At 37.9% G+C, this 13,041-nt stretch overlaps 1 protein-coding gene across 8 annotated transcripts in view; it reads left to right on the top strand.

The window, feature by feature from the left end:
* GTDC1 (glycosyltransferase like domain containing 1) overlaps nucleotides 1-13,041 on the top strand; it is a gene marked incomplete at both ends in the record, with an annotated part of 255,269 nt that overhangs the window by 181,490 nt on the left and 60,738 nt on the right. For 3 of the 8 annotated variants that reach the window (XM_080690317.1, XM_080690320.1, XM_080690319.1), the window contains one exon: nucleotides 9,731-10,084. The exons of 4 other annotated variants lie outside the window; for them this stretch is intronic. In XM_080690317.1, the coding sequence (XP_080546443.1) occupies nucleotides 9,731-10,084 (354 nt within the window). The remainder of the gene's footprint in view (nucleotides 1-9,730; nucleotides 10,085-13,041) is intronic. One more of the 8 variants, XM_080690318.1, reaches the window with a different exon arrangement.

The raw sequence follows: 13,041 nt of genomic DNA on the forward strand, positions 1-13,041 counted from the left end.
CACAAAGTGCCTCATCGTTGGCACCAGACATGGCGAATGAGGCCAGTGTGATAACCACAAATTCTCTTTCTGTTTCAGCTTGCATTTCTCCCCCAATAAGTACGGGGGTTTGCCTCTTTTACTGCAGCTAATTTAGATGGATCCTGTTTTTCTATCCTGTCACAGATTCTTCAGTGTCACAAATTCTTCAGTGTCTAATCATCCCTTTACAGGTGGCTCTCAGTCTTAATGTTGGCTTTGAAAGTTTAGACCATGAGAGACAAAATTTAGTTCAAGCACCAAACATTAAAGACTGAAATCACACAGCCCAACCACCACAGTTGTGTTGCTCCTCCAAACCTTCTGTGCTGGGTGCATGTGGACTCTGACTGGCTCAGGGTGTGAGTTTATTCAAATAGTACTCTGCTCAAAGTTTCTTACTGAATGAACTTTCATCATGTGTGCCACCTACTTTATAAACTCTAGCCCTTTACCATCAGCAATGAAGAGGCATGTGCAGCTGTACTCCAACAACCAACCAAGCATAATTATGATGACTTTCCCGGCTTCCGATTCCTTTATTTAGTAAAGATAGTGGGGCCGGAGGTATTGTGAGTATACCTATATACATTTGAATGCTGAGTCAAGATTTTTACTTTTATACTTAAAGGTTTATAAAAATCTGTTCACCATATAATTGCTGTATTAGACACATTTGGGCTAACATGATTTTTAAATTATCGTTGCTATTTGCTTATGTGGCTAAATTATGAAAATGTTAATTTTGTAATTAATTCCCAACACATTGTTTGGTAACAACGAATAGTTTTTGTTGCAAATCACCCAAGGCTTTAGATCACTAAACTGTCTGAATCTATTTTCCCAATTTGTTTTGGAAAAGTTTTGATTCCCGTTTCCTTTCTCCTCCATTTAACTTTTATACAAGAATCCACAGAAATCACTTTGGAAAAAGCGGTTGAAATTTTTTCCTGCTGGCATCTCTATAGCCTTAAACCATGTCTTTTTCTGTCACTTTCCTTGCAGGTTCTCTTGATTTCTTCCAGACTTCCTTTTGTCTGCTCCTATGTCACAGTGGTATCTGGCCTCTGGTTTGGATTTCTTCATTTTCTCATGTGAATGCACTTTGCCATTTCTTCTGCCATCTCTGCTGTACAGAATATACCAGCACCCCCCATCTGACCACCTTATGCTGTTCAGACCCCGGCTGAGCAATTTCTTAGATCTCAAGGAACATTACTCAGAGAGTCATTTATTACATTCATTCTTTTTAAGTTTTTTTTGTTTTGTTTTGTTTTTCATTGTTTAGCTGGGCATGGTGGCACACACTTGCAATCCCAGCGCTTGGGAGGCTGAGACAGGAGGATCCCACAGGTTTGAAGCCAGCCTCAGCTACTTATTGAGGCTCTCAGCAACTTAGTGAGACCCTGTTTCCAAATAAAATATAAAATAGGTCTGGCAATATAGCCTGGAGGTAGAAAAGCCCCCGGGTTCCACTCTCAGTGCCACTAAATAAATAAATAAAAATAAATAAATAAATAAATTTTTATTTTGAATTTTTAACAATTAAACAATAACTTGAACTCATTATTTACTGATTTGAAAAGCATAAAAGCATGCTTTTAGAAAAAATAAAAAATTTTCCTTAAAAATAGAGAAGTAACATTATTTTAATTTGGTTTCTGGCTTAATAGAAGACAGTTGGATTAATTTAAATCTCATATACATTCAGTCTGTTGCAATATGTTGTTCTGTTTGAAGTATATAAAAACGTAGCCTAACTCAAGTACATGCTTAGAAAAGGGATAGATTTTTGGGAGGCAGTACTGGGGATGGAACCCAGGGGCGTTCTACCTCTGAGCTATGCCCAGCCCTATTTATTATTATTATTATTATTATTATTATTATTATTATTAATTATTTGAAACAAGGTTTCACTGAGTTGCAAAGGGCCTCACTAAGTACCTGAGGCTGTCAGCGAGTCCAAATCCTCATCTCTCAGCCTCCCAAGTACGGGGATAACAAGAGTGCACCACCATGCCCATCTGGGATCGATGTTTTGTAGTTTTATCAAGTAATGGTGATATTCTACTTTAATATTAGATTAGAATTGACAGGTGGTTAAGTCCTTAAAAGTTACTTGCAATGTGAAATCTGAACATTGATTTTTAAGATGCCTCTTTAGAGAGGTTTTATGTTCCACGAAAGGTTAAGTTTGGCAATAATAATCATACCCCATCATATAAAGGTGTTTAGTAAATAATAACTGCGTGAGCAAAAGATTAAAAAGATGAGCATATTTATAATGCACAGTAGCTTGTACTTTGAAAAGTTCTATAATGAAGGAATGTTTACTTTTATTTAATTCAGCATTTCCTAAACTTGTTTTCCTATAAAATAAGGAGGCTTTATTTCCCTTTTATTTTCCTATAAAATAAAAGTTGTTGAGGCTGGCCAGGCACGGTGGTGCACAGCTGTAATCTTAGTACTTGGGGGGATGAGACAGGAGGAACTCAGGTTCCTGGCCAGCCTCAACAACTTAGTGAGGCCCTGTTTGAAAATAAAAGATAGAATAGGGCTGGAGGTTTAGCTCATAGGTAGAATGTTCCTTGGTTCAGTCCCTAATACTACAAACAAACACATTGTCTGGTACAACACTTACATGTGTTTCATAGAATTAGGGTTGCACAAAATGTTATCTTGTGAAACTTCAGCCTCAAAGATACAATACGGTGTCCATGCTCCTCCCTCCTCTACACTTGAGCCGCATCCAAACCTACTGAGCTTTACCAGCTTCCTCTGCCCTCACCTGCCCCGCACGCAGGCCACGTTCCTCATTTTAGTTGCTAACTCTCTCCTGTCTCTTCATTGACTCAAATTTGGGGTACTCTTTCATAAGTTTCTCACTGTCTCTCTTTCTCTTTAATCCCCCACAAATTGCATAATTTTATCACTTGCCATCTTCCAAACTGGAAAAACTGTTGATACTCTTTGTCTTGTAGGCTTTTATTCATGGACACTTATTTATTAATTTACATATGAGGTCTTAGAGATTGAAGTTACCATATTAAGTGGTTTAAAAAAATCTCTAAGAAGCCCGGCGTGATGGCGCATGCTTGTAATCCCCACGCTTGGGAGGTGGAGACAGGAGGATCACAACAGGTTCAAAGCCAGGCGTGCCGACTTAAGAGACCCTGTTTCCAAATAAAAATATAAAATAGGTCTGAGAGTGTAGCCCAGTGAGGGGTTTCCAAGAACGCCAGTACCACCAATAAATAAATAAAGAAATTAACAAATAAATTAAAAATCTCTAAGAAAACAAATTTTAACGGTGCATCCTATCTTGAGTATGTTTTGACCATGAGGTTCTCTTCAGCAACACCTGATTCAACATGAATATCTGATTGCCTTCCTTTTAACTACCTCCGTTAATGGACAACACATACACTATTCTCTCAAGCTTAGCCAAAATAAGCTAAGTTGTCTATGGGTTTTCTTTTGCTTGCCATCTATCTGAGCATTGTTGGGATCCAGACGGAAACACATCAAGTGCTGTGTGCATATATGTTTCTATCACTCTGAACCTCGTTATGATGTATACTTACAATACACCAATAAGTATGTAAATTTTTTTTCAAAGCTAGCCATTTTTCTGGCTGATCACTTTTTAAGGCGTTTGGCCATTCCTTTAGGTCCAGCTCTGGGTTTGAGTGTGTATGTGGTTATGCAGAGTGTGGGAGGGAGTAATGTAAATTTGGACCTAGAAAGCACTTGTACCCCAGGTGGTTGTGACTTTAAACATTACTCACTGCATTGCTGGGATTTTGTGACACTGTGTCAAGAGTGTAGTTGGAGGATGGGGTGGCAAAGAACGTTTGAGGAAGAGATGCAATAAAGAACCTTTATTCTGTTTCACATATTAGCTATTGTTTGGAAAAAGTTGGAGAGGGAAGTACCCCCCCCCCAGTAGTATCTGAAAATAAGTAAGCTAATCAGAAAGTTTCTAAAAGTTAAAAGAGGTCTAATAAGGTTTCTGAAAGATTCATAAACAGGGAAAAATGTTCTAAAATGAATATGGGCAGTAACTCTGTGTGTGTGTGTGTGTGTGTGTGTGTGTGTGTGTGTGTGTGTGTGTATGGAACTGGGGATTGAATTCAGAGGCATCCTATGTCTGAGCTACACCCCAGCCTTGTTTTTTTATTCTTTTTTTTTTTTTTTTTGGTGGTGCTGGGGTTCCTGGAAGCCCTTCTACCTCCGTGTTACACTTCCGGACCTATTTTTATATTTTTAATTTGGAAACAGGGTCTCTTCAGCCAGCGCCGCTGGCTTCGCACCTGCACGATCCTCCTGTCTCCGCCTCCCAAGCGCGAGGATTACAAGCGTGTGCCACCACGCCTGGCCTTTATTCTTTATTTTGAAACAGGATCTCACTAAGTTGCTGAGGGCCTCACTAAGTAGCTAAGGCTGGCGATGAACCTGCGATCCTCCTGTCTTAGCCTCGGAAGTACTGGGATTGCAAGTGTGCACCATACTTGGGAGGCCTAGATAGGAGTATTGCAGGTTCAAGAACAACCTCATCAACTTATCAAGATTCTCAGCAACCTAGAAAGACCCTATTAAAAAAAAAAAAAAAGAATATAGGGCTGGAGCTGAAAAACATAACTAGGTTCAACCCCAGTACCACATACAGAAAAAAGCAAAGCTAAGCAAAAAAGAAAACCAGGAGAATTTGTGAATGGCCAACCTGACCTGACGTTCGTGTCTAAAGGCATCTCAGTTCTCCTTTGTTTCTTTTTGCTCTTGTGCACTCTTTCACTCTGCCTCAGGACCTTTTCTCATTAGCACCTCCACTAGAGTTGGAGCTGGGAAGAGAGAGGAAGTGTTCAGACATGTGCCTATTTACATAGTCACTTCTCTGAGTGAATGCCAGGACAGCACGTTCCGTCCAGTTCCATACAAAAGCCAGATTTCGCCCCACCACTAAGGTATTATTTTCTTTTTTAGCATAGGGCGGCTTATTGCCAGGCTTCTCTTAACTGTACATTATAAATAGTGTCTGATTAAGAATGTTCTGGATGGGTTAATTAGTGTGGTGACTATTATTAAGCAAACTGCTTGTTAGTATTATGCCTATTTGATCTTGGTATTGATGTGGAGTAATTGACCATAGAGCTACATTTAGAAAAGCTGAAATAAAGTTTTTTTTATTTCTATTATGGCAATAAATTGTTTATATTAAACATGTCTATGAAAATATGAGTTTCATGGCACAGAGAATCAGAATAGACTTTGTGTGGGATGTTGGATGAGAGTTGTTTTGTTTTGTTTTTTAAAAATATTAATATATTTGCCTAGCCTTCTTCAAGATCAGCTCGACTGAAACAAAGTAGTAAAAAATTATTTCAGTTTTTGCCTTCATTATTGCTGCAGAGTATAAGAAAACTAAAGTGTCTTTAACTTCTCACAACTAAAGAAGCTGTCCTGTTAGAGTCATCTAATTGCCCAAATACTTCTTTTGGTGACGATCACTATAAATATATAGACCTATTAAGGTAAAATATTAAAAAATACTATAAGCAAGGGAAACATAGCTTGTAAGTAACTTCTTTCAAGTACTGGGTCATTATCTATATTATTTGTTAATATTTTGTCCAGTTCTGTTAGTAAGTTTTTCTAATTATAGTATTTCCATAGAGAATGTATTCCATGAGCTAGTAAATTTATACCGTTAGGGAGTTTTTCCTGAAATTCAGCTTAAAGTTTCCCATTCTTAATTCATCTCATTACTCCTAGTTATAACCCTTTGTACCAGACTAAATAATTATTCTTTTTCCTTAGGGACTCCTATTATGTACCCCTCAAGTTGTCACTTCACTGTGTTGTTCATATTTAGCTCCTTTAGTCTGTCCTCATAAATCAATTCTTCCATTGCCTTAATCATTATTGCGCTTCCAAACACCCCCTAATTTTTAAACATACACAGTTCTCAGATGCCCCCGATGACATCAGCATCCACACAGTACCCTGTTGCATAGACTGTGTCTTCCTTCCCGCTACAACAGGATCGGAAACTTCCTGGCATCCTTCTGCTGGGTCCAATCAGCACTTACTCATCTTGTCAATCTTGGGGCGGTCTAAGTGGTGTTTTCCCCATATCTGCTTGCATTCTGGGTTTATTCTGATGTTTCCAATTTCAGGGGATTTATAAGCTGTGTTGGTCCCTGTCCCTACTTATATTCTGCATCTTTCCATGTCCTTGTTCCTACCACCTATCAAGTCAGTCATCCACAACTTCTGTTAACGTGGGATTCTAGGTATCCTTGAGAACATACATGTTGAATAAAGCAGGCCTAGCACCTAGCCCTCAGCTAAATTCCTTGTCAGTCACCAGTTCCCATTGTTTACAACCCTTTAGCCAGTCTTCCGTCTCTTTTAATTTGCAGTTTTGCTCACATGCTCGCCAATATAAATGGATTTTATGAGTATGATGGGTCATGATACTCTTTTCTAAAATGAAGATATGTTGTTTCGGTGGCCATTGATTTTCTTTTTTATTATGAATCCTTTGTGTACTGTGTTTGTAATTCTGTTAAAAATCCTTTTTGAGCATGCTTGGCATTCTTTATCCAACATAAACAAGTAGGTTACTTAGCTTGCTTTATTGTTGTTTTTCCAAATATGTACAGATGTTCTTTCTCTTACTCTTTGTTTTGTTTAGGAGAAATTGAAGGTATGGTCATGGTCATTTGTTTTTCATAGTCATTTCTTTTTTTAACCTATTGTGGTAATCAATACAAATTTACTAACTTGTATTTCTTTAGAATCTCCTCAGTATTTTTAAGTTATTTCAGAAAGTTTATTTGTACTCTTAATAATTTCAGACCTATGAGATCAAAAGCTACTGCTATATGTAAATGCCTGGGGTTCTTCCATTTATTTATTTCTTCATTTATTTATTGAGACTCAGCTTCACTCTGTTTCCTAGGCTAGTCTCAAACTCATAAATTCATGTGATCCTCCTGCTCCAGACTTGCAAGTAGGTGGAGTACAGGTGTGCAAGTACTATGCCCAGCTTTCCCCTCATTTTAAATAAAAGTCAAATTTGTTGTTTTATCGCAGTATACTTAAGGGGTCAATACCATTCTTTGTATTTTATCTATGTGCATCCAAGCATCTATTACTTGGGGAAGGGTTGCAGATATTCAGTTGTTTTTTTCTCCGTCTATTAATATCAGAACAAATATTAAAAGAACTGTATGAACCAAGCATCAAAGGCCCCAAAGCCAGCGCTCCTGTTCTGTAATGTACGTAACATACTATGTACAGCCAACGACTGCTTCTAGCTCACGTGAATTCCCCACTGCTTTCTAGTTTTGCTCACAATCCTGACTTTTAACCTTAGTTACTGCCCTCTCCCCATGAACACAGTGACTCTTGATTTCTCAGCTGGCTTCTAAAACCCTGTTTCTATCTCTCCTCACCTCACTTGATATAAAGACCTGGGCTAATGCCTTAGTGACACAACTCCTTAAATTTCACACCTGCCACCTGAAACTGGTGGGTTTTTTTTTTTCCAACTTAATTTTTCTTTCCTCCCTTCAGCTTTGCAAAAAAAGCTAGATTTATTTTCTTTGACAAAGCCATACCTCCTCTACACATACACATGCACCAAGAAGTCTGCTACTTAATGCAGATGCCACTTATTTTTCTATTTCTTTTTTTTTTTTTTTTTTTTGGTGGTACTGGGGGTAGAACCCAGAGGCTTTCTATCTCCGGGATATACTCCCAGACCTTTTTTTAAAATATTTTATTTGGAAACAGGGTCTCACTAGGTTGCTGAGAGCCTCACTAAGTAGCTGAGGCTGGCTTCGAACCCGTGCGATCCTCCTGTCTCAGCCTCCGGGGATTACAAGCGTGCACCACCACGCCCAGCTCAAGATTTTTCTTTCTATTCAGGATCCTGTTTTCTTCTCTTCATCACCAAGTCCTCTATATCTTCATGCCCCCCCAAAAAAAATCAGCGTTGCCTTCCCCACCTTTTTCTTCCCCCCTCTCTCAACAAATTCATTCTCTCTCTCTCCCCGCTCCCAATCTTTCTTTCATACACAAACCCTAACCTCCTGTAGAGTTTCTACCCATGCCACTCCACAGGGACTCCTTAGGCAATGACTTAGAATTCTTGCTGTAGCACATTATTTCTATTTTTATTTTATGTACTTTGGGGGGTACTAGGGATTGAACTCATGGGGATTCCACCTCGAAGCTATATCTCCAGCCTTTTTTTATGTTTATTTTAAAAACATGGTCTTGCTAAGTTGCTGAGGCTGGCTTCAAACCTGCAATTCTTTTATCTCAGTCTCCCAAGTGCTGGGGTCCCAGGCATGTACCACCACGTCTGGCTACCTTTATACACATTCTTTGAGTGTTCTTGATTCATTCCAAAATGACATTACTCTCTTGAATTCTCTTTCAACTTTTTCAAATGTTCCTTCTTGCTCCCTCAAGATTTTTCTGTCCAGCCTACCTCCTAACTACATTTAACTCTTTACTTCCTCCCTTAATTGAACAATTCAGGAAAAGGCCAGATCTCCAGATGGACCTCCGGGTCTCAGAGAACATTCTACCATCTGGCCCAGGCTACCCCTTCAGACTTGCACCCAGCTGCTTTGAAATATGTACTATTCCTAGAGCATTTCATGTTCCTACCTACCTTTTTCTTTCGATCCAACCACTTCCCTGCATTGCAAAATCCTTCAGTGCAACCCTCTTTAAGCTTTTACTGGTCCCCAAGTCAGGATTGACCTATTTGTTCCTCAGTCTGAAAACTTAGAATACCCAATATATATATACATGTGTGTGTGTGTGTGTGTGTGTGTGTATAGTGTATTTATATATATATATAATATATATTATATAGTGTATTTAAATAGTGTATATATATATATTTACACTATATATATATTTATACTATAGTGTAAATATATATATAGTGTATTTAAACATGGGCTAGTTGGCTGTTCCCACAACTTTTCACACTTTAAGCACTCTTGTGTTACTCTCTAACAGATGGGGATCTCCTTAAGGATAGATCCTGTATTTGTGTGTATAGATCATGCTTTTTAGGTTATACTGGAACTTTTTAAGGTTTCATTTTATTTAAGATTTTCTTCAAAAGACATGGAACTCTGTATAACAAGGCATTATCAGAAGATAATGGAGAAAGGACAACAAAATGGTAGTAAAATAGACTTCAGGAAACATTAGAAAGTTTTAATAAAAAGGACATACAGGTGTAGAGGAATACATAGTTGTCATGGGAATAGAAATGGTAAAAGTTAATCACAGACGTTTTAGACACTTTTATAGGATAAAGAGCAAATGTCTTGAAAACAGGCACTGGTCTGTGAGGTGACTGGAAAGCACAAAATGAAAATCCAGGAAGACGAGCCAGGGAAGAGTGGCACACCATCCCTGTAGGCTTCTGTCCTGTAGTATGGGCAGTGCAGGTTTATAGCCTGAAACTCTTTGGAAGCTATTCAAAGATACTCTCAAACAATTCAAACCTTTGAACTTTTCTTAGTAGCTAATACTTGTTGCACTTTTTCCAGAATCTTAGTTATAATATATCTAATTTATTTATTCGTTTTATACATAGTCGTCATGTCCTTTAAGGGACAAATTTTACTTTTTTTTTTTTTCACCAAAAGCATATTGCATTCCCTTTTTGTAACAGATTCATGCCCGAGCACAAAATAGCCCACTTAAAGAAGACGCTCAGCCTTAAAGGAAATGGTGGTGCTGTTTCATCCGTGTCCTGTCCTTCCCAACCAGAACAGAGAGATTCTGATAATTTGCTGGAGAATTTTAGTTCAGAGAATGATGTGCACGTTGGCCTTGATACCATACAACAAGAAAACCCAAATAACTCATCAATGCAGGAGTCAGACTCGAAAGCAACAGACTCATCAGATAAGCCAAGCTCTCATCGTGGGCACATTGAACAAAACCTGACTCTGCTCCCCTCTGACATGTTGGGTGGAGTTGATGCTCAGCAAAGACCATTGCACATCATCTGGCCTCATAGGTGGTGAGTCAATGCCAACTTAATAAGAGTTGTAGAATTTGTCATAGAAAATATATTCTGATATCAGACTTATTAACCTGTTGTTTTTATAGCTTTAGAAAAAATAATTTTAACGTAGCAGAACTAGTAATGTAGTGCCATTGTGGTGCAACTTAAGTTCTTTACGTTGTTGTGTATCTAATTAAATTTGAATCACAGATAACTGTTTGCAACGATTTGCTAAACTAAAAATAGTAGCCAGACACTTCTAGAAAATTAAGTCTTCAAGAAATTTTAAGTGTCAAAGTATAGGAAATAAGTATCGAGGAATAGGAAACTTTAACATCTATGTACATACATACATACACTGTTGTCACAAGATGATTTCATATGTATGTTTTTGTATAAATATATATGTGTATATATATATAATATATATACACACACATTGACAAAGCAGCATTATCATTAAAACACGACTAGTTTTCATTATTTAATTTTTCTAGGGCTAATTTCAACTGTGTGGCTTTATTTTACTCATTATACTACATACCAGTACACTTAAAACTGTTTCCCTTTCCCCAAATGCCTCTGTATATTGCTATGAAAAATATTGTCTAGCAGAATCTTTCTAAACAGAGGAAAATCAACTGTAGCATATAATCCCACCAAATATAAACTCATAAACTCAACCCTGCCTCCAATAAATTAGGATTTAAGGAGGTAAAATGTCCTGATAATCTTCTGGTATTAGGCATGAACATTTTAATCTAGTTTTTATTCCTTCCAGTTAGTTTAATCTGCATGTGGCCTGATTAGAGTTCACTTCCCCCAACAGATTATGGGCTCTTTATTGCAGCGATGCCGGGCTGATCATTAGGTCCGATTTTCTGAGAGCAACTGTTTGCAGGTGAGGCAATAAGACAGCACACGGGCCCAGCAAAGCGCCTTTGCCAGGGATTTGACTTCCAGCACATTAAAACTCCAGAAGCTCTCCCACTTGATCTGCAGCATCTGGTACCTAAAGGGATTTTTGTCTTTGATACTAAATGTATGAACATAAAATTTAGGGATTGGAAATTGATGTGGAAAGTGTTTTTGGATTTGTTAGTTCATTATAACACTTCTAGTCTATCCTTTCTAAGGGAGTAACATTTATTTGTAAATCACATTTTACTTAGAACGTGGCAGTGCTCGGTATTCTTCGGTGGTATAGTAAATGCAGTGGGTCTGGGTGAGATTAACCTGTTTCAAGGTAGAATGCACATACTCGCTTACTTTCCACGAAGCCTTTTCTCTCCTTCCAGTAACCTTTGGTTGTCTCTGAAAAAATATTTATCGCAAGAAAATCAGTTCTAAGAAGTTTGGTTCTAGATTGTCCTGAAAATGTTTAATTAAATCATTTCTAGACTGCTTTTACAAAGCAGCAATATGGAGGCAAGAGTGAAAGAATCAAGCTATTCAATCCTTTGCACAAAATAAGACAGAGCTATGTTAATAAAATTAACAATATTAAATTGAATAATTTCCTCTCTTCCTTTGTATATTTTTTGCTTTAATTTAATTTAATTGCCTAAAGTTAGTTGCTTAAAGAGATGCAGCATTGTGTTTGTGCACAATCTTATTGTTAAAGCTAAATTATTTTTAATTTGGAGAAGAGGGGGAAAAAAGCCGCATCAGCAAGAGTAAATGCCAAAATATAAAAGTAACACATTCATCCTTACTGGTAATATAGTAGAACATTGGAAACTTGGAGGTTGCCAGACACATAGCTAACATTAGGGCTAATTTTGAAAATCTAGCGTGCAGTCAATTTTACTGATGCCTGGGGACATACAAGGTAGAAGCTGACAAGAGAACTAATTTTGTTTGGGTTATTTACTGCTATGCATCATCCGCGGGTTCCCGCCTGACACACAGCTATATGAAGGGGGATATTATCACACACTAAAAATTTATGTTGACATTCGATATTTGTTCAATATGTCAGCAGTATTACTTTCATAATCAAAAGAGTAAGAAAAAGAGAAAAGAAAAGCACTTTATGCTCATATAGATATATCTTTTTAATAACAGTCTATAAGGTTAATATAGTTTACCTTTGAGAGTATACAATGAAAACAAGCAGGGTTAGGAGGGGAAATGACAGAAAGCATCAACCCGAGCTGTTTGTTTGCCATTACCTAAGCGAGCCATGTCAGCTCTCTGGCCCGCGTCTGATAGCTATTTGTTGTACAGAGAGCACAGCATAAAAAAAATATCAAACTCTTAATACTATTGTGTGCCCATAACCATCTGTCACTGCTAGCCTGGAGATGAGAGGAAGATTACGAGGAATAAACACTGAGCCGCCGAGCATTGGTAAAGCCTTCGGGCAAAAAACTCTTGTGGGGACATCAAAGACATTCTAATTCCGAGGCAGTCAAGGATTACAGTGTGTAACCTGTGCTGACAACAGATAAATGACTGGCAATATTGTGCCAGAGCTGTTGGGTCCTGCGTGGAGTACTGATGATGATGATGATGATGTTATCTTGCAGAATGGACTCTGCTGGGATAATTTTATGATAAAACACTTTTTTCAAATGCCACTGGGTCTAGGCAGGCATTTACTAGCTACAGGGGTAGCAATCAGTTTCTTCAAAATTTACTGTTCTAAGCCCATTAGAGTTCCAGCGCAGCAAGACTCTTCAATGAAAATCTAAAACGCCTATATTTTCTTTAGGAGAAGATATGAAAATGTTGTGAGCTGAACTCCTACCCTTTAGTGGTAGATGCTTTATCATCTGATTTATGTAAATTTGCTCATAAAAATACAGTTTATTTTTAATTGGTGAATATGAATTAGAAAATTAAGATTCTGGTTCGGCGTTCGTCAAACCTCCTCAGCCACACGCACACATTTCTTTAGACCTCTAGTCTTATGGGTAGAAATCCTGTCATGACTAGTCAATACCAACTGTGCCCTCTAGAAACCAGGC

This window comes from Muscardinus avellanarius, assembly GCF_963383645.1.
Source record: "Muscardinus avellanarius genome assembly, chromosome: 2".
Classification (NCBI taxonomy): domain Eukaryota; kingdom Metazoa; phylum Chordata; class Mammalia; order Rodentia; family Gliridae; genus Muscardinus; species Muscardinus avellanarius.